Here is a 22,457-nt window from a genome sequence, read left to right on the forward strand (position 1 = left end):
ATTCACTAAAGAAATAATAATTAAAACGTAATTACTAATGAAAGTATTTAAATAAGGATAAGATATTATTTACTTAATAAAAAAAGATATTTTAAGAGTACAGCCGCCCCAATGTACTGTTCTGTTTAAAAAGTATAGCCGCACGGCTATACACTATAAATAGAATATTTTAGAAGTATAGCCGCCCGGCTAGCAATCCAAACTGGCCCTCTCTTCTCTCAAACGTTTCACTTTATGGTCGTAAATCTTCATTTTTATTGGGATCCAACGTCCTCCCGCCAAACGCAGATTTATCCCAAAAAGTTTAAGCTCCCACTCTCAGGACACTCACTCCATGCCGCTCTAAAACCCTAAACCTCCCTCCAGAGCTCCTCATAGTCTTTCTCCTCTCTCGCTCTAGAATTCAAAACCTTAGGGTTCTCACACACCAGCCTTCTCCGAAAATGAGCTTCGCGGCATACAAGATGATGCACTGGCCGACGGGCATTGAGAACTGTGCATCAGGGTTCATCTCTCACTCACGCTCCGACTTCGTGCCTCGAATTCTTCCGATTCAGACGGAGGACCTCGAGTCTGAATGGCCCACCTCGCGCCGAGAAATCGGCCCCATTCCAGACCTCGTCGTCACCGCCGGGAATGTCCTTGAAGTGTACGTCGTCAGAGTTCAAGAGGAAGATGGCACCAGAGGCCCTAGGGCTTCAGGAGAACCCAAACGTGGTGGTCTCATGGACGGCGTCTCTGGGGCTTCGCTTGAGCTCGTTTGCCATTACAGGTCTGTTGCCCTAATTAAACCTCGCTTTACTGTTTCTTCCACTGTCTTGGCATTTTTCCTGGAACTTCTTAATTAGTTATTCGTAATACGTATTCAAATTAATTACACAATTCCATGTTTATTTGCATGTAATTGCATTGCAGATTGCACGGTAATGTGGTAACAATGGCGGTATTATCTAGTGGAGGTGGAGATGGTTCCAGAAGAAGAGATTCTATTATTTTAACCTTTGAAGATGCAAAAATTTCAGTTCTAGAGTTTGATGATTCAATTCATGGACTTCGTACTAGGTGCGTTGTTATTTTTTGTTTACTGTTCTTGGTATCTTGGTCAATGTTATGTCAATTATGCCTTAATTTAATTCCAAATTGGAACATACCCGACTGTTTTGTGAAGTATTATAATTGTTGAATATTTGTTAGTCGCGAAAATTAAACCCTGAATACCTCTGAGATTTAAATGAGTTTTATGAACTTGCAAACTGGATACTTGATCTCATCTAGCAGGCTTCTGTGCGGCAACTGCTTTAACTTGAATTTGGTTGTGTAATTTAGTGATTGAAGGGCGTTAAAGTCCGTAATATGTAGTATGTACCATGATTCACCAGTTGTACCCATTATTACTTTAGTTGTATTGGAATTTGGGTTTGTATTTGGCTGAAAATGATTTTTGAATGTATGAAAACACTCATGGTCTATGAAAATACTTCCAATACTTGCAATTATAAGAACAATATATTTTTCATCGTTTGTTTAACTGTGTTGCAAGGTGATACTTATTCATTGATGTTGACCTTCTTTCAGCTCTATGCACTGTTTTGAGGGCCCAGAGTGGCTTCATTTGAGAAGAGGTAGAGAGTCATTTGCAAGAGGCCCATTGGTTAAGGTTGATCCTCAAGGAAGGTGTGGAAGCATTCTTGTTTATGGTCTGCAAATGATAATACTTAAAGCTTCTCAGGTCTCTTCTCCTCCTAAAATTTGTATTTTAGTCATTGTGGTACTGGAACTCTCATGGCATCTTGTGTTGAAACGATATGATACAAAAAGTTAATTTTGAATCCTACTATATGTTCTATAGGATTTCGAGGGAAATATGTTGGCTTAGCAACAGTTTTAAGTATTGGCTTGTATGTCTCTATTAGGAGCATATTCAAGTTGGTCTAGGTCATTGTGTCAACAATGTATTGGCTCTCATAATCAACAAGGTATTGCTTGAAGTAATGGCTCTCGTGGCATCTTATGCCAAATAATATAATACAAGAAGTTAATTTAGATTCATGCTTTATGAATTGTAGGATTTGGAGGGAAAAAAAGGAAACCTTGTTGGCTTAGTAACAGGTCTAAGTATTGGCTTGTATGCAGTGTTAGCACATTCAAGTATTGGTCCTGGTCATTGCGCCTCAAGGTCCTAAAGTAGAGGTTTGCTTTAAAAAATGGGTCCTCCAATACAATTATACAATTTTAGATGACATCATGAACTCTCAAAAGCAAACACAATAGACTTTCTTTTACAAACATTTCAATTTTCCCTCTATGTTTTAATTTGAATTTTTTTGTTTCAGGGTGGCTCTGGTTTGGTTGGAGATGATGATAGTTTTGGTTCTGGAGGTGCAATTTCTGCTCGTATTGAGTCATCTTACATTGTTAATCTACGAGACATGGACATGAAGCATGTAAAGGATTTTACATTTTTACATGGTGAGTTTTAATGATTAGTGTAAATTACTTAACGAGACTTTAGAAATATTAAAGATTCTATGATAATTGTAATAGGCTGAATTTCAATTATGTAAGATAAATGCATTATTTTAAATTTTCTCCATAATAGTATTTAAACCTATTTTGTTTCGTATGACAAAATAGGTTCTTTCTAATAAATTTTGGTTTATACCTCTAAAGATTGACACAATATATATTGTATAGGTTATATCGAGCCTGTGATGGTTATCCTTCATGAGCAGGAGCTTACTTGGGCTGGGCGTGTCTCATGGAAGCACCACACTTGTATGATTTCTGCACTTAGTATCAGCACAACTTTGAAGCAGCATCCTCTCATATGGTCAGCTGTTGTAAGTTCTAGAACAAAATTGAAACTACCCACTGAAAAGTTCTGTGTTTTTCTCCAACTTTGTTATTTAGCATATGTAGTTTAGAATCATTGTGATCTAAGAAATTAATGTTTCAGCATTCAGCTGAATGTGAAAATATGAACAAATATTTCTTCAAGCTCTTGCATCCTTTTGCTATACTAGAGAATGCGTACACTCATACAATTCAGGTGACCCGAAAGATTAGCTCTCTTGCATTCACTGTATTTCTTCATCTATTCCTGCCAGAATCTCCCACATGATGCCTACAAGCTACTTGCTGTACCATCTCCAATTGGTGGTGTTCTTGTGATTAGTGCAAATTCTATTCATTACCATAGCCAGGTAATTTTATTTCTAGAGTCGAATTCTAATAGCTGGCTGAAGCAAAATTTTATAGGCTTTTTTCCTACTTCATGCAGTCAGCCTCATGTGCATTGGCATTGAACAGTTACGCTGTTTCTGCTGATAACAGGTCCCAACTCTCTCTCTCTCTCTCTCTCTCACACACACACACACACACACTCCTCACACCCCTGTCCTCCCTCCCTCTCATCGCATTGGCTGCTTTCTCTCGTCCAAACTTTGTGTTTAAATGACTATTGACTTCAGCTGGCATATCATCCCTTTCATCCCCATATTTTTCTTTCCATAACTTAATTTATTTTTCTGTTTCATTCAGTCAAGAGGTGCCAAGATCTAGTTTCCCCGTGGAGCTTGATGCTGCCAATGCAACTTGGTTATTGAACGATGTAGCCTTGCTGTCTACAAAAACTGGAGAGCTACTATTGCTTACCCTTGTTTATGACGGACGGTCAGTAATTGCAATTCAATTTATTCTATGTTTTTACTTATTTTGATTTTCTTTGAGCCTAGGATGATTCTCGAGCAGTTTATTTTTTCCTCTGCCCACATTTATAGGACATGCATATGCATTCGTCTGCTTAAAGTATTTTGCTAGGTAATAACATATTTTTACAATCTGCAGGGTTGTGCAGAGACTTGACCTTTCAAAGTCTAAAGCTTCAGTACTTACGTCGGTTAGTTAAATTTTGATTTTCTTTTGCTCTATTTTATTTTTAGATATTCATGTAACAGATCTTCAGTTCCATGCATGTAATTAATTGGCGTTTGTGAAAAATATGCTAAATTTTTCTGTAGGGTATTACGAAAGTTGGAAATTCGTTATTTTTTCTGGGCAGTCGGTTGGGGGACAGTTTGCTTGTGCAGTTCACTTGTGGTGTAGGGGGCTCAGTGTTGTCATCTGATATGAAGGATGAGGTTTGTGTTGGATGTCGTTAATTTTCCACTTAGTTGCACTTTGTGAAAAATTGATCTCTGTGTTTTTTTTTTGAAATGGTTATTCTCCTTTATAACTTTTTTCTTTAATGAGATTTTGAATTCAGCTCTCATATTTTGATGTTTACTCAATCTTAAGAGTCTTGTAATCTTTTTCAACATTATCTTGATAGTCCTGTTGCTTAAATTTTACAGGTAGGAGATATTGAAGGTGATGCCCCATCAGCAAAGCGATTGCGAATGTCATCTTCTGATGCATTGCAAGATATGGTTAGTGGTGAGGAGCTCTCTTTGTATGGGTCAGCTCCAAATAATGCAGAATCAGCTCAGGTTGGTTAACTATCTGGGAATGCATTTCTGTTTCCATTTTTAACCTGCTTAATTTGTTCAATATGTGGAGTGAGGGGATCCCTCCCCATAGTAGGAAGAGAAGTTGAAAACAGGGAAAAATAGTCTCAACCTTAATTTATGTCATTTTATCGGGTTATGCTTTAGGCTTTGTAATCACCGTAGTTACAACCTTGACTTTTCTAGTAGTTCCATAGTTTAATTACAGTGGTTTCCTTATTTTGTTTGTCTAGTTATTATAATGATTTGTGTGCTGATATTTGCTTGTGTAGTTGGTGGGAGAAATTGATTGTTCAATATTGCAAATGAGTTTACATCGTAAAATATCTGGATGTTTATTTGACTTATGAATTTTAACATTGTTTTCCTTGCTCATCATATTATTATTTTTCCTTTTATGCAATTTAATGACCTTTCTTTTCTTTCTTTGGGTGCATGCAGAAGTCTTTTTCATTTGCTGTAAGGGACTCTTTGATTAATGTTGGTCCTTTGAAGGACTTCTCCTATGGTTTAAGGATTAATGCGGATGCAAATGCTACTGGAATTGCTAAACAGAGTAATTACGAACTGGTTAGTCTGATGATTACTTTTTCTCCTTTCTATAGTATTCGTCCTCTTCTTTTTTTGCTTAATCATATTTTACTTTAGGATATTGTGGAATTTTTTTTGGTTATTTGAAAATCGGGGGATTTTATGTTATTACTGTTTTTATAAAATGATCTCTATATTCTCTCGGATAATTTTTAGGTGTGCTGTTCGGGTCATGGAAAGAATGGTGCTCTCTGTGTTCTTCGTCAATCAATTCGTCCAGAAATGATTACTGAGGTCGGTGGTAGTCTATTTTTCTGTTGAATGCTTTAGGTCCCCTAACTTCATATGTCCTGCTGCTGTTTTAATATCTTTTCACATAGTGTTACATACCTATACCCTTGGGGTTTTAAATTGATTTTTCTTGCTATAATGCATTGTCCTGTAGCCAAGATTAGTTAAAATGACCCAACTTCTCCCCCTCCTCCCATTTTTGACGTAGCAGGTTGAACTACCAGGCTGCAAGGGAATTTGGACTGTTTACCACAAGAATGCACGTGGTCATAATGCTGACTCTTCTAAAATTGCTGCTTCTGATGACGAGTATCATGCATATTTAATTATAAGTCTGGAGGCTCGTACAATGGTAAGTCGTCTACTTTCTCGTGTTAGATTATAGTTGGAAGTATCTTTCAAGACTTAATTATTTGTAAATTATTTTCTTGTTTATAGAGCTACTTGCTTTTCATAATGAAATCATTCCTTGCGACATGCAATGCTAGAAATGTGTGCAACGTTTTTTAAATCATACCAAAATTAGCTACTTGCAAAGCCAATTTACATTGTACAAAATCAGCCTGTGGTGGAGAGGGAATATGGTTTGAGCCTTCTAGCAGATGATTTGTGGCTTGTGGATTACTAATCAGTTGCCGCCTTTAATGATTCTCTCCTTCCCTTCTCTGTCTGCCAACCTCCTGAATCTCCTTCTTTGTCCCTCCGCTGGATACTGCATCTAGGATTTCTTTGTTCAAATGGTTCAATATCTTCTGCTGATCTGAGTGAGAATCGCTTCTTTCATAATCTTTAGTTTTCATGAGAGTCTGCATGTTACATTTTATATTAATTCAACGTGATTATCATTTGTCAGGTCATATGAGTGAGTGTCTATATGACTGCAAATGTGTCAAGTAGCTGGTTTTTGGGATAGATGCTGTCTCAGTCTGATAACTGTTCTGGAACTAAATATTTCAACATTAGGAAGATAAAAAAAGAAGCGACTTTCTGTTTTAATGTGTTGGCAATCCATATAAGCAAGTGTGTTGTCTTTTTATTTTGATATTTTCAATTGGTATCAGAATTTTTTTCCAATTATTTTGACCCCTCCTCAAAACCAAAATGATGGCTAGGTACTTGAAACAGCTGATCTTCTGAGTGAAGTCACAGAAAGTGTTGACTATTTCGTGCAAGGGAGAACAATTGCTGCAGGGAATTTGTTTGGAAGGTAAACTTGTATCTTTTATAGATTTATTTGTTTCTCCTTGCCCGGACTTGGCATATCTTCTTCATGGGTAGTTTAACTCTCTTTAAGATTCTCTCCTACCTTTGTTTTTTGTAAATAGCTTCATGTTTCTTCATCAATATGCATTTACAATTACATAGTTTGTTTTGAGTGTTCTGAATCTTTTCCATAATAATTTTTTTTTTGTTTTGAAGGCGTCGAGTTGTGCAGGTTTATGAACGTGGTGCTCGAATTCTAGATGGTTCTTTTATGACTCAGGATTTAAGCTTTGGTACTTCAAACTCTGAAATGGGTACTGGTTCAGAGAGCTCCACAGTGCTATCAGTTTCTATTGTTGATCCCTATGTTTTACTGAGAATGTCTGATGGTGGTATCCGGCTCCTTGTTGGAGGTATGTTTTGTCAGAAAAATGTTGTATGTATAATTCTTAAAAGATTTTGAGTGTACCGCTGATCTTCTTGACATGTCACTTATAGTTGTTTCTCTTGTCGGAATTTTCTGTTTCATTATGATAAACTTGGATCGGCTCATTATGATTTTGATTTGCAGATCCTTCTTTATGCACTGTTTCTATAAGCATTCCAGCTGCCTTTGAGAGCTCAACGAAATCGATATCTGCCTGCACACTGTATCATGATAAAGGACCTGAGCCGTGGCTCCGGAAGACAAGTACTGATGCTTGGCTTTCCACAGGAATTGACGAGGCCATTGATGGTGCTGATGGTGTCTCGCATGATCAGGGTGATGTATATTGTGTTGTTTGTTATGAAAGCGGTTCCCTTGAAATATTTGATGTGCCCAATTTCAATTGTGTTTTCTCTGTGGATAAGTTTGTATCGGGAAATGCACACCTCGTTGATGCATTAATGCGAGACCCACCAAAAGATCCCCAAAAACTGATCAACAAAAGTTCTGAAGAAGTGAGTGGCCAGGGCCGGAAAGAAAATATACAGAATATGAAAGTTGTAGAGCTGGCTATGCAGAGATGGTCGGGACAGCATAGCCGTCCTTTTCTTTTCGGGATATTGAATGATGGGATGATTCTTTGTTACCATGCTTACTTGTTTGAAGATCCAGAGACTGCCTCTAAAACTGAGGATTCAGCTTCTGCTCAGAATACTGCTGGTGTAAGCAATCTTAATGCTTCCAGGCTCAGAAATTTGAGATTTGTTCGTGTCCCCTTGGACACATATGCTAAAAAGGACACATCAAATGAGACATCGTGCCAAAGAATGACAATTTTTAAGAACATTGCTGGCTATCAGGGGTTGTTCCTTTCCGGGTCAAGACCAGCTTGGTTTATGGTGTTCAGGGAACGTCTACGCATTCATCCACAGGTGAGAAATCTGAGTATCTTTTTAAAATGAAGGAAACAATTGAGACAACCTAAATTTATATGCATTTTAGTAACCATATAACATAATTTTCCTGAAAGGATGACTTTAAAAGATATTTTCCCCCTCTTCTGTCATGTTATTCAAGAATCTGGCTTTTCAGAATGGAAGTTATTTTCTTTGAGATTGAATTGGATGGAGTTATTTTGTATGAGATTTGATCTTATCTTCCTCAGGGTTATTATTGCCCGTATGTGCAAATTCAAAGTTTTAATGGATGCTATCTACGCAGGTGGGCTACTTATTAATATTTTTTTTTTTTTGGGCAGCTTTGTGATGGTTCAGTTGTAGCCGTCACTGTTCTTCACAATGTTAACTGTAACCATGGGCTCATATACGTTACATCGCAGGTTTGAAAACAGTATGTTTCCATTCTCTGTGTAATTGTCTCCACAACTCACAATTTTATGGCTAATCCTTTCTACTTCTATCCCTAATTTCTAGGGTATTTTGAAGATTTGCCAACTGCCGCCTATCACAAGTTATGACAATTATTGGCCAGTACAAAAGGTGGGTACTTCTGTTTAAGTCAATGTATAAGTCCAACAGGTGTATCGTGCCATCTATAATCAAAGTTAAGTTTATGCATAGTTAAAAGTTTTGGCATTAATGTTTTTTATTTTTTATGATTTGATTAGATTCCGTTGAAAGGAACTCCTCATCAGGTCACTTACTTTGCTGAGAAGAATTTATACCCGCTTATAGTTTCAGTACCCGTGAGTATATATAAACCCTCAACAGTTTTTTGGCCTAAACAGTATTATCTATTTATTAAGCTTTTCGTTTTATAAGTTGGTCTAGTATGCGTGCATCCAGATCGGCACACGTTATATATCAATAGTGCGGTATACAACACACAAATATATGTCAAGAGACATTTGCCAATGTCTTACTCAGTATATGGTTATTCCATATGCACAAATCCTTTATAATCTGAGTTTTCTGTCAACTTTTGTTCAGCTCTGTTTCTAGAATTTGTTTTCTTTCTTGTCCATACACACTATGTACTCATTTTGAGTAATGTACATCAATTACTTCAGGTTCATAAGCCACTGAATCAAGTTCTTTCATCTCTGGTTGATCAAGAAGTTGGCCATCAGGTTGAAAATCATAACTTGAGTTCTGATGAACTACACCGAACTTATAGTGTTGATGAATTTGAGATTCGGATTATGGAGCCGGACAAATCTGGTGGCCCTTGGCAAACTAAAGCTACCATTCCAATGCAAACTTCTGAAAATGCTCTAACTGTTCGAGTGGTTACACTTTTTGTAAGTTTGCTGTTTTATTCATCTGCCTAATTTTGGGTGTTAGACTATGATTTCTGTATCCTTTTGTTCCACCTTTCCTCTCTGTATTTCTGAAAGGGGTGTTAGATGGAATAAAGTATGTATCATAGAAAGTACGCTGGTGTATGCATAATCTCATTGTCTTTTGTTTTTCAAAATGGTTGACATGGTATTTCATTGCAGAATACAACCACAAAAGAGAATGAAACACTTTTAGCAATTGGGACTGCTTATGTGCAAGGGGAGGATGTTGCTGGGAGAGGACGGGTTCTTTTATTTTCAGCTGGAAAAAGTGCTGACAACACCCAGACCTTGGTATTTTTCTGGATCATTTAAATCTTTACATTCTTAACTGTCTATTATAATTACCCACAATATCTGTTGCTGTACTAAGTTTATTGGTCACTTTCAGTTTCACCTTCTGGGATTCTTTAAAGTCCACTCTATGAGATAAAGTCAGTTATTTCTGTTTTCAGGTTTCAGAGGTTTACTCCAAAGAATTGAAGGGTGCCATATCTGCATTAGCCTCACTTCAAGGTCATCTGTTGATAGCTTCTGGCCCTAAAATTATTTTACACAAGTGGAATGGTACTGAACTGAATGGTGTGGCATTTTTTGATGTTCCACCATTATATGTTGTGAGCTTAAATATTGTACGTATACTTTCTTTATTCAGCAGTCTCTTTTAATTGATTATTTTCTTTGTATGCAAACCTGGATATCAGTACTTGAATATATGAATAAATGTTGTGATGTGAAATATGAGGGTGTCTTGAAATGTATCAGAAAAGAGGAATCATAAGTTTGTTAAGTCTGCCAAAATTTGTTTTGTTTATATAGTTGTGCATTCACATGTCTGTGTATAAAGTTTGTTATGCTGAATTTATTAAGATTTACATGTTTCTGAGCAATATGTGATCATTTTCGATGACTAAATTTGTTCTTGCAGGTCAAAAATTTTATCCTCCTCGGTGACATTCACAAAAGCATTTACTTTCTCAGTTGGAAGGAGCAGGGAGCTCAACTCAGTTTATTGGCCAAGGATTTTGGCAACCTTGATTGTTTTGCAACAGAGTTTTTGATTGATGGAAGTACACTGAGCCTTGTAGTTGCAGATGAGCAAAAGAACATTCAGGTTAGTGCATTGTAGTTTGGATGCACGTTAGTCCTCTTTCGGTCTCCCTTCTAACCTTGCCCCCACACACAAACATACTGGGGGTTCACCATCTTCTTCTCAATAAAATTTTCTTTTATTGTGAAGTTACAGTTCTCTTTTTGTCGTGTATTAACAATGTTGGACAGTGTTTACTTACTTCTGTTTAAATGAATACATTTGTTATGCCAAAACAGATCTTTTACTATGCACCAAAGATGTCTGAGAGTTGGAAAGGCCAGAAGCTTCTCTCAAGGGCTGAGTTTCATGTTGGTACCCATGTGACTAAGTTCCTGCGGTTGCAGATGCTCTCTACTTCATCTGACCGAACAGGGACCAATCCGGGCTCTGATAAAACCAATCGCTATGCTCTGTTATTTGGTACCCTGGATGGGAGCATTGGCTGTATTGCACCTCTTGATGAACTGACATTTCGTAGGTTGCAGTCATTACAGAAAAAGCTTGTGGATGCTGTTCCCCATGTTGCTGGTCTGAATCCAAGAGCTTTCCGCCAGTTTCGTTCAAATGGAAAGGCTCACCGGCCTGGCCCTGACACCATAGTTGACTGTGAGCTTCTAAGCCAGTAAGTTCTGTGCTCCTTCTAACGTACTTAGATGACAGTTTTTGATGTCTTTCAAGATGCAGAAGATCTTGTCCTGGTGCTGGATATTATTTGCTTTTCTTGTTTACATCATTAGAGGTATTAGTATGCTCATATTTCCTTAGCGGAGCCTTGTCTCAAGAGAGAAATTAGTATGCTAATATGGAATGATGCACCCTAGTTACAGACTACAGTATAAAGCTCTTATTGTTATGCAACGCATTTAACAGTATTTAATGCCAGGATAATTAATACTGGGCGCTAACAACTGTAATATAATTTCCATCCTTGCAGTTATGAGATGCTTCCATTGGGGGAACAGCTTGAAATTGCAAACCAGATAGGGACGACTCGTTCACAAATTTTCTCAAACTTAAATGACCTCTCCATAGGAACGAGCTTCTTGTGACTGAGTGCTTCACATTTGAAAATGAGCTTAGAGAGAGGGTGCACATCATTATATTTGGATTGCCGCATTCCTGGTAAGTTGGTATTACCTTGTTCATTCGTGATTGTTGGTGTGATCCGCAGAATTGAGAGAAAATTCGGCGAGGGGGTAGGAGAGAATTGGGAAATGTTGTAACTCCAATGTTGTATTTATTAATTTGTGCTAAACAAATGATGACTGGTCATTACTTTTAGGTGACAAGCATCAAGAGGTGCTAGCTAACCATACTGCTAGGGTTAGAACTTTGTTCAGTTTTGCCATGACGAGTATAACAGACTAGCAACCTAAAGACTCGTTACCTCTGAAGAGTGTATTTAGTTTTATTCACATGAAATAACATATTGATGAAATCACCATGAGTTTGCATCCGTCTCAAATTCTTTTTTTTTTTTTTAAATAATTTAAAAATCTTGTTTCGGAAGAGTGTAAATGACAAACCATCATTGGCATATAGGCCATGTTTGGTGACTGGGATTGGGTTGGATTATGAGGTAGAATTGGATTGCATTGAATTAAAAATTAAAACACTAATCCAATGATGTGTTTGGTAATACACATGATTATGGGGTTAGATTAATTGAAATGTGCTATTACATGGCTTAAAGCATTTCCACTGGGAGGCACTGGCCCGGGCAAGAGGGCCCCCAGGCCGAGAAATGCAGCTCCAGCTATACAAAACAACCCAGGCAAGGCGTGGGCTCCACCAAGTCATGGTAGGCCCGAAGGCAAGAAAAATTCGAGCTGTTGCTTGAGGGCTGTGATGTCATCAACAATTTGTTTTTTTTAAGTAAAAAAAAAACTGAAAAAATACCAAAATTTTTATAAATCTTTTTATTTTTTTATAAATCACTAGCTATATTCTTCACTTCCCACACCAAAATTATATATAAATTCATATCTTCATATCTCATGTGAATAATGATTGCTCTTGAATTGTTATGGCAATGGGTAGAAAACCAACAAAAAATTACTAGGGTAGGCACTATTTATGTGAATAGTAACCATTCATGCCTCCCTTTGCCTTTTGCCGTGACAAATGAGTGTAAAAGCTCTTAGTAGAATTAGGCATACTCCAATCCAACTTAATCCCAACATTTTGGTAGGATTCATAATCCTATTACATTTGGCTTTAGTATGATTGGATATAATCCAATCCATGTTGTTTTTAGGCAACCAAACATTTTATTGGGATTTTGAATCCTATCGAACTACATAATCCAATTCACTAAATGGAGAAATGATAACATTATTTTGCTATCTCGGCCAATAGCTACGACATATGTGATAACACTTCCACATGACATAACATTATTGGCTGGGAATAGCAAAATAATACTATCCCCGTTGCAACTAAGTTTTTCACAAGGCGAGCAACATGAGATATTGATGGGCATTTCTTTAGTAATTTGATGCAAAATGCAACTTTTGTATTAATTTAGATCAAGGACTAAAATATCAATAATATCGACGAAATATCGATGATATTATCATTTTTTTGGGTCTAGGATACTTTGGAACATATCCATATACATATCATATAAGTATTGATAATATTGACGTCGATAATTTCTCTCGCACTTCAGAAACATTTGGCTAAAATATCGTTATAATATCAATAATATCAATATGATGAAGACGATGAAAATTTTGAAGAGTTATTTACATTAACACCCCCCCTGAGGTTTCTTGTGTTTTCATAAAACCCCCTCATGTCTCAAAAATTACACAAACACTCTCTAAGGTTTCAGTTTGTTTTCACCAAACCCATTTTTGTTGATTATTTGTTCAAAAATTGATGATTTCATTAAAAAAAAAAAAAACTTAAGCAAATGACAAAATTAACCTCAATGAGGTATATGCAATCTAATCTCAAAGGTCAACTTTGTCATTTAGAGAATATTTTTTTTTGGTATAAGATCATTAATCTTCATACGAAAAATCAATGAAAATAAGTTTTGTGAAAACAATTTTAAACCTCAGATTGTGGTTTTATAATTTCTAAACCTCAAGGAGATTTGTGAAAAAGCCGAAAACCTTAGGGGGTGTTAGTGTAAATAACTCAAATTTAAACCTTATAGGGAACTCAAATTTCTACACTTTCAATATTTGTTAACTCGCTATAGTCAACTTAAATTAGTTAAACTCATCATGCATTACATTTCCTTCTAATTTTTTGTGATAAAGTAATAGATAATTAACTAAATAAATATCATCCAAAGTTTCAAAAAAAAATTCCAAGTTTTTCTTACAATTTTCATCGAAATTTCCATATTTTTGAACTACCGATATTTTCAGAACCATCGATATTTTAGTCATTGATTCATCCATACACTGGGAAGAAGTGATGGACCAAAACCTTTTTGTTTGTTTGTTTTTTAAAATCTCAATCTTGGGTGATTTTTCTATGAAGTAAAACCGCAATGCAAGGCCTCGTTTCGTTATGAAAACAATTGATTAATAGAGTTCAAGCTCTAGCCAGAAAGTGATTAAGAGGGAGGGATAGTTATGCCTCATGACTCAGACTCCTCTTTTGCTTTTGTGTTGGCTCAGCAGTAAATTACTGTTGGCAAACAGTCAATAAGACTACCGTGAATATATTTTACCACTTAGATTAGATGGCAAAATTCTAGTAAATTTGAGATGTAATCATTAATCCGAAACATTTCCACGAGCCTCCTGTATGACTTCAGCTGTCCTGTTGACAAAACTACGGGGTTTAAAAAAGGTTTAAATACATTTAGTCATTGAGTTTTACACAAAATTTCAATTTGGTCATTGAGAAAATAATTTAGCCAAATTGGTCACTGTATTATCTAAAATTTACAATTTATAGATTTGCGTTTCTGTTAAGTAGATGAATTTTTTTTTCTTATTTATTTATTTATAGAAGAAGCGATATTTAATTAAAAAAACTAAAAGGTATTACACTCTTGGATCAAACTATCCAAGAGCAAAGTTGGCGGCTATATCCTCCAAACAACCACTTGATTTAACCCCAGGGCTTGGATCAACGAAACCTCATGGAAGTGAGCCAATAGTTCTCTATAAACTTCACAAAGAACCCCAAATAAAGCCAAATATGAACCCCTTTGTTCATCGTCACAGTAGTGTTGAGGGAATCAGACTCAAATTGCACCAAAGATAGCCTGAAGTCCTCTGCAAACCTACCCTCTAACGAGGCAGTGCAAGAGCGTATCATTTGCATTGTTTTTGGCTAATTTTTTTTTTTTTTTTTCTGAGTGATCAAACTCAAATTTCATATAAAACACAGTAACTAAAAGGGTATTTAACCTAACAACTTAATCGAAACTAATGAAATGTCTATACATTGTAAATTTGGGGGAATAAAGTGACTAATTTGGCTAAATTTTTTTCTCAATGACCGAATTGAAATTTCATATAAAATCCAATGACCAAAAATGTATTTAACCCTTTAAAGAGTAAATCTGCATTTAAATGCGGTGAAACGTATCTTTACTGGCTTATTTCGAGCAGTATTGTCCAGTCCAGCCCCTAGTGCATAAACTCATACGATTCCGATGTGTTAATAATACTTTTCCAAACTCCAGCTAAAGTACTCCATGCAGGAATGTTACAATTTACTAACTTAAGAATTCGTGACTGTTTGGTTAAAAACAAACCTCCTTCCCCCACAAAGGAAAAGAAAAGAGTAGGGCTAATAAAGGAATATGAAAAGGGTAATTGCACGAGGTAAAGAAAAAGGCAAATACGAGTTAATGATTTTTACTTTTTTACTTTGACACAATGCCAAATGGAGACACAACATGACCAAAATAATGAAGTGGGGTGTCCAACAACACACACACATACACACTCTCTCCCTCCCTCCCTCTCCATGATGCATTCATTCATGTACATTAGAAATTTAGAATGATGACTCACGTGCACATAATTCTATCCATCTCTTTGGGCAAAGGGAATGAATGAAAAACAAACAAGAGAGAGAGAGAGAGAGAGAGAGAGAGAGAGAGAGAGATGAGAAGAAGAAAGAAGAGCATCTAATTAAGTGTGAGGGAGGGACGGAGGTTTCTAAAGTCTAAAGTGCATGTGGTGTTTATGCATGCATGGGACCATTGGCTTCAAAGAATGTCAAGCTAAAGCACAACACAAGCCCTTCTACTGCGATGAATGAGAGAGGCCATAGAGTGTCCCCTCTCATGCGCAATACATCCACCACTTTTTTTATCTCTTTCTGTATGTTTAAACTTAATTTTTTAATTTAATTTCTTCAATTTTTTGTCACTTAATTTTTCTAGAGGTGGTGGAATCTTACCAATGCACACTAATGACTAATGTTTTGAGGTCCCTATCATCAATTGAGCTCTCTCTCTCTCTCTCTCTCTCTCAACATTATAAGTGTGTACGTCTTGTGTTTGTGTGCTTTGACAATGACCAAAGGTGAGAGGTGAGGTGAGGTTTTGGCTTTCATTCTTTCTTTTTCAAAGAGGACTTTGAATTTCTGCTCTCTACATGTACATGGGGTCCAATTCCAAAGTCCAAAAGCCATGGTGCGCTACTCTTGGTCTCTTCCCAAATCAAAACTTGGCCACCCTATCCTCATTCACTGCTTCTTGCCACAAAGACAAAACCCAAATTAGCTTTTGATTTCCCCTTTTATCTTTACCTTTTTAATTATTTTGGCCTCCTCTCTTTTACTCTCCTTCACTGTCAAAACGACAGGTCCCCCCCCCCATTGATGACGGTGAACAAAACAGCAACGGAGGGGTGTTGTTTTTGGAACCACGGGGAACATTCAAAACAGCACGGGTCATGGCATTGAGAGGAAAATGAAACAATGGTTTTACGTTGTCGTTAGGTTCATTAGCATATCATCCCTTTCCTGCCCTCGTTTTGGGGCTAAACCACAATATAATGTCGTTTGGAGCTCAAGAAATCTAACCCTCAGCTCTCTAACTTTTTGCAAGCCAAAAAAACCCTTATCCGAAATTACCCAATTAAAGTAAAAATGGATTGCATATCATTATTCCGATCGAGTTTTAGATAGAATGAGACTTGCACTAAATATTCATTCAAATCCAATCACATACAAACATATATATATATATATATATTTACATGCGTGTAATATAAGTCAAACCAATGATGCTAATTTAGAAATTATATCTCACTTTGACTCAGACAAGTGTGGCTTAGATGCTTCCATCATGCGCCCTTCAACTGGAAGGACCTTTATACTTGACAAGTGGAAGAAACTATGTATGTTAGCCTTCGGTGGTATATATCATCACCCACCACTTAGAATTAGATGGATGATGGCATCAAAACCCATTATATGTAAATTAATTAAAATGCACCCACTTAGACTTATAAGCTGCTCTGACCGTATATCCATGATGTTCATGATTTCTTTCTTGAATGATGTTTGGGTGGTTTGCGTGGCAGCGTGCAAAGCAAAGCCAGCATGCTATCTCTAGCCACACTCCCCTTTGGGGGCCTTGGAAATCAGATTAAAACTCCGCATGATGCAACACACTTGATTATCATCAAATATTTTAATATTCTCTCTCTCTCTCTCTCTCTCTCTCTCTCTCTCTCTCTCATATAATAACTAGTGTACTTGCTATAGGCTATAGCTAGCATAATGAAGCTAATTGGACCCCTGCAACCCTAAACTGTTAATCATCTTGTATTATATTATATAGATTTCAATATTAAGTTGTCTCCCATGCAGATGTAGTGCTGCCTGTTTCGGATTAAAGACTTCAAATCTACATGTACATGTTGTTTGTTACTTTAATTTCAATTATGTTAGAAATAAAGCCGATAATCGAACATCAATTTCAAACAAACTTCCTCGACGCATTTGACTAGACAGCAGCAAGTGCATGCATGTTACTATAGATTGTACGTATTTGCATGTTCCCATCTTTTTCAGCTTAGTCGGCAGCAGATAGATAGAATCTATGATCTTCTTTGAGTTTTGCAGATTGGTTCATTGAATTCATAACAAAACGACATCTGCTGCATGTCAAAAACCTTCTTCTTAATTTATTGTAGTATTATATCTGATCAATCACAATCTTGGATATTTGCAACTTGGATCACTGCTTAATTGTTTGACCAATTAATTGTAATCATTTTAACTTATAAGAACACTATCAGATTTAGGGTTACGATGGAGCTGTTTAATCTGCTTGTTGACTGGATCTAGTTTTCAACAAATTAGCCATTCACATGTTGCCAAGTGTTGGTCCTTCCATGCATGACCAAGAATATGCTGGGCTGGGAGCTAGTACTTTGGGGGGCTTCCTTTTCCAACAATTCTTGAAAAGCTAGCTTTCCATCAAAACAAAACAAGCAGTGCGTATTGCTGAGTTTTTCTGATCTTATTCATCACTGCAAATCCCGTTGCCTCTGGATTTTAGCAACGAAACAGACAAAAAGACAAGAAAAAAGGTGTTTGCCTTTAACAAATGGTGCATATATATATATATATATATGGTTCCCTCAATTTCATATCATCTTAAAACCCCCGCAGTGCATACAATAAGAATGGATAGCTCTTCACCATTCCATTCTATATATAAACTATGAAATTTATATGTATGGATATTGTCAACCCTTCTACCCAATACCCTATGAGAAAAAAAGAAGAAAAAAAAATGCAGAATGAAATAGCACACAACTTGGCAGTTGGCAATGCCCCTTTTTGATCTGTGACAGGATGGAGATTATAATAGAACAACATGCACTTGTTGTATGTATGTGTTTAGAGAGAGAGAGAGAGAGAGAGAGAGAGAGAGAGAGAGAGAGAGGCACTTTATTCGAGACATGGGGATGTAGGAAGGGGTGATAGTTTTGCCTGTTCATTTTCCGACAAGTAAACAAAGGAAATCGTCTCTGCCGTTCCATTGGTAGGCAAAAGCTAAGCCAAAGTAAAAAAGAAACATCCTTTGAACATCATGTAATATTGCAAAACCCCCTCTCTCTCTCCTCCCCCAATTCTTTGAATTTTTTTAAGTAACCCCCAACTCCACCAACCCAACAAGCCAAGAACACCACTCTTGCCGCGCGCTAACCATGTGATAGAATGAGTAACCTTAGTGTGCCTTCTTTTTTCCCTTTTTTAATTCATAATATTCTCCATTTGCTGTACTCCCAAAAATTGCATTATCTTTTTGCTACCTATAACTTATAAGCTTAGATATATGGTGCAGCTAGCATCTCCTCCACCACAAGTGCCTCTCTTCCAAGTCAACCTCAACCCTGACCCTTGATCGACTTATAAATTAAGGGCCTGCTTTCGCTGAATTCTAACTACAATAACTTTTTTTAGGGTTAAAGGGTGCACTTAGAAATATCACTACTATTATTAGCTAGCTACAATCTAATCACACCTAAAAAACAGTGTGGTTTTATGGCCAAGTTATGGGTGAAAATCCAATTTTAAGCTATGTTCTCGGAGTGCAAATGTTATGTGTACAAGATATACCACGTGTGGTCATATTATCGTAGTATTCTTTCTCCTTTGTTAGAACAATGTTTCGTGCTTCATTGAGTTTTGGATCAACATTGAGTTTGGGAGATGCTGATTACCTTTTTAAAACTGTTTCTTTTCCTTGTTAAATTGGAACTTTAACATTGGGCACGTATCTTTCTTTCGTTCTTGTGTTAAAAGTTGCAGGATCAATTAATAATACACGCCAACACAAATCAATTGGTGAGAAAGTTTCTATTCTAATCCTCGCAACAATCAAAAGGAAAAAACCAATAATGGCATGGCCCTCCTCCATTTTACAAAAACAAACAGCATCTAAGAAAAAAGTATTTTCCGCATCCAAACACCCCCCATAAACATTTTCTCTTACCGACTGCCATCACAAAAATAAATAATTAATTATATTACCAAAAAACAAACAAAAGGCTGAATTTAATTAATAAAAACGCGCGTCTGAGGCTTCGACCGGAAAAGACAACCCAATGCTTTAGCTACGAAATGAAGCACGCGTTCTCGGTGCGTTTGGGCATGACATTTTATTTTGGTTATTTATTTATTTATCATATTTTCATAATTTTATTATTATAGCTATATGTAACACCCACAACACCCCCACGAGCTTAATTTACATTTACAAAGCTTAGCTGCTCAGCTGCACTTCTACTTCTTCTTCTTCTTCTTCTTCTTCTTCCACCATTATTCCCATTATCCTTGTCCTCTCTCTCTCTCTGTCTCTCTCTGCAACTCCCACGTTTCAATTATACCTTCTTCCTCTTCTTCTTTGAATTTGAACATTTTGTTTAATTCACATGGCACTTGAGACTTTGCTACTCAAGGTAAAGACAGCCATATCCCACAGCTTCGACGCTGTGCGGACCTCAACCCACCCGCACCCAAACAAACCCATACGCAAATCAAACGTCGGCGTTCTGGCCTTCGAGATCGCCGGCCTCATGTCCAAGCTCATCCACCTCTGGCAGGCCCTCTCCGACAAGAACATGATCCGCCTCCACAACGACTCCATCTCCCTCGAAGGTGTTCGCAAAATTGTCTCAAACGACGACGCTTTCCTCCTCTCCCTCTCCTGCGCCGAGCTCGTCGAGAATCTCCGCCTCCTCGCCACCGCCATCTCCAGACTAAGCACCAAATGCCAGGACCCCAACCTTCGAGCCTTCCACCGCCTCTTCCTCGACTTCGCCGACTCGGGTCGCGATCCGTACAATTGGGTAATCGGGTTTAAGGAAATGGATACTAAAAACGTCAAGAAACTCGAGAGGTACGTCACCGTGACGTCCACTCTGTACAGAGAGATGGACGAGCTTTCTGTGCTCGAAAGCGGGCTGAGCAAAGCTTGGAAATACAATGAGTGCGAGACCAATCAATCGTCGTCTTCGATGAGCAGCAAAGAGCAGAAGATCGTCGATCTCCAGCAGAAGATCGTGTGGCAGAGGCAAGAGGTGAAGTATTTAAAGGACAGATCTTTGTGGAGCCGAAGCTTCGATACGGTCACTTGGGTTCTTGCGAGGTCCATTTTCACTGTTCTTGCAAGGACAAAGCTTGTTTTCGGCATAGGACAATGCCCGCCTTCATCTTTGCCTCGCAGTCTTTCAGCTTCCGCTACCGTCTACCCATCTGATCAGACGACGTGTCGTTTCGTGTCCGGGCCATTGAAGCCCGCAAAATCTCATCATCAACAAGAGAATGTTATTGATAATCTCAAAGATTTGGAGAATATTGGGTTTTTCGAGTCCAACTCGAAGCTCCTAAAGCCTCCACCAAGTACTTTAGGCGCGGCGGCTTTGGCGCTTCACTACGCCAACTTGATCATAGTGATGGAGAAGATGATCAAGTTTCCACAAATGGTTGGTGTGGATGCGAGGGACGATTTGTATTCGATGCTACCGAGTAGTATCCGATCGTCGTTGAGGGCTCGATTGAGAGGGGTTGGGTTTTCGGCGAGTGATCCGGTGCTGGCCGCAGAATGGAGGGAGGCTCTGGGGAGAATCTTGGGGTGGTTGTCTCCATTGGCACATAATATGATAAAGTGGCAAAGTGAGAGGAGCTTTGAGCAACAAAACTTGGTGCCTAAAACAAACGTCATGCTTCTTCAAACTCTGTTTTTTGCAAACAAGGACAAGACTGAAGCTGCCATAACTGAGCTGCTCGTGGGATTGAATTATATTTGCAGGTTTGAGAGGGAGATGACCGCTAAGGCCCTGTTTGAATGCAACAATTCCATTAATGGGTTGCTCAATTCGCAGAGTTCGAGCTAGCTAGCAAATTATTAAGCAGAAAGTACACCAGCATACTCTTTTTTCCTTTTTTGGGTTTTACGTGTAGTTTCTATTTCGGATTTCAATTTTGGTTTCTGAAAGTTTTCATCATGGTTGATTTTGAATTGAGCTGGATCTTCGGGGTTTGTTTTGTATCCAACCCTCGTTTGTATATGTGAAATAAATAGATACATGTAAATGATTTGTTTCTCGAAGAAATTTGTCCGAAACAAAAGCAGGGACTTTTGAGTTATATATATTCTGATTATAGTTCATGCATCATATATTATAATGTGAAAACATACTTTGTACCAATATAATAAAAAAAATCTCGAAATATGTATTTTTCTTTTCTTTTTTGAAGATTTTTCCTATTGAGAAGAATAATACTATACTAAACTCACACATAACACGAATACTAGGACTCGAACTCAGAAACTTGGATGGAGAGCAAATATGCAAATACTCCAAATCTCCAAATGGTTTTAGATATTGAGTTGATTGGGTTCTTTCTCTTTTAATTAATTAGCACACGGGGAATCTTGTAACACTATTTTATCATCACTATCGGCCAAGACTACGTTTTTCTACTTAAATTCAAATCAAATTTATTCAAATGAATGCTAATGGGACACTTGGGATTGGGACTAGAGAGTTTATTATTAAAAAAAACCTCCACTTAAACTGATGAATTAATAATCTAGCCTTTTTAATCTTCGATTACAGAATAATCTAGCCTTTTTACTCTTATATATATTGGCATTGGGGCCCGGCAACAACCATTAATTTGAATTGATGCAAGCAATTGAATCATGTGAATCATCTAAATCTAATGGACAACAATATGCATGTGCTATGTGAGTCAAAGACTTTATCTTTGCCTTTCGGCCGGGCCTTAGACAGTATACAACTAAAAACCAAACACACAAATTCAAATGTGAGGGAATTTAAAAGATAAAGTCTTCTTTGATCCTCCAGCACTCAAATTATTGTTTTTTTTTTTAAATAAAAAAATTTAGTGGCCGTTAACTACTGGTGCTCGCTTGTAATAAGCTAATGGCATCTTGCTTATAATGGAATATATAGTGAAATTCATAATGCAAGGCCCCACACAATAAAATATATTATAGATTCTTCGTTGACAAGCCTATGAGGATAATTTATTGGTGTTAAGTGAGTATTTTAGTATTAAAAAAAATTATTACAATGATTAAAAAGAAGAAAAAGAAAACAGATTTGTATAAATAACAAACATGGTGGGCTACTG

At 37.2% G+C, this 22,457-nt stretch overlaps 2 protein-coding genes across 4 annotated transcripts; both read left to right on the forward strand.

Moving 5' to 3' along the window:
- The first annotated feature begins 284 nt into the window (after positions 1 to 284).
- CPSF160 (cleavage and polyadenylation specificity factor 160) lies at positions 285 to 11,805 on the forward strand. Of its 3 annotated transcripts, none has more exons than XR_016127021.1 (26): positions 285 to 772; positions 916 to 1,062; positions 1,576 to 1,729; positions 2,334 to 2,469; positions 2,695 to 2,840; positions 3,108 to 3,203; positions 3,281 to 3,333; positions 3,541 to 3,672; positions 3,847 to 3,898; positions 4,020 to 4,139; positions 4,353 to 4,487; positions 4,947 to 5,075; positions 5,253 to 5,330; positions 5,539 to 5,679; positions 6,440 to 6,534; positions 6,747 to 6,943; positions 7,102 to 7,889; positions 8,216 to 8,296; positions 8,391 to 8,456; positions 8,585 to 8,662; positions 8,987 to 9,217; positions 9,419 to 9,550; positions 9,712 to 9,823; positions 10,185 to 10,370; positions 10,586 to 10,971; positions 11,284 to 11,805. XR_016127021.1 is itself a non-coding variant. In XM_008236128.2 (26 exons), exons 1-26 carry the CDS (start codon positions 444 to 446, stop codon positions 11,396 to 11,398), a joined length of 4,380 nt encoding a protein of 1,459 aa, XP_008234350.2. In that variant the 5' UTR covers positions 285 to 443; the 3' UTR covers positions 11,399 to 11,805. The 3 variants fall into 3 exon arrangements, 2 of the variants coding, with proteins under 2 accessions (XP_008234350.2, XP_088908611.1); XM_008236128.2 differs by having other exon boundaries at positions 9,712 to 9,888; XM_089052485.1 differs by lacking the exon at positions 8,585 to 8,662 and having other exon boundaries at positions 9,712 to 9,888.
- Positions 11,806 to 19,537: 7,732 nt separating this feature from the next.
- On the forward strand, positions 19,538 to 21,443 carry LOC103333309 (protein PSK SIMULATOR 3). The gene has a single exon (XM_008236127.3). The coding sequence runs from the start codon at positions 19,727 to 19,729 to the stop codon at positions 21,188 to 21,190; it is 1,464 nt and encodes a 487-aa protein (XP_008234349.1). The 5' UTR covers positions 19,538 to 19,726; the 3' UTR covers positions 21,191 to 21,443.
- The last annotated feature ends 1,014 nt before the right edge of the window (positions 21,444 to 22,457 follow it).

Source organism: Prunus mume, linkage group LG5 (assembly GCF_029339155.1).
Source record: "Prunus mume cultivar Tortuosa linkage group LG5, ASM2933915v1, whole genome shotgun sequence".
Taxonomy (NCBI): Eukaryota; Viridiplantae; Streptophyta; class Magnoliopsida; order Rosales; family Rosaceae; genus Prunus; species Prunus mume.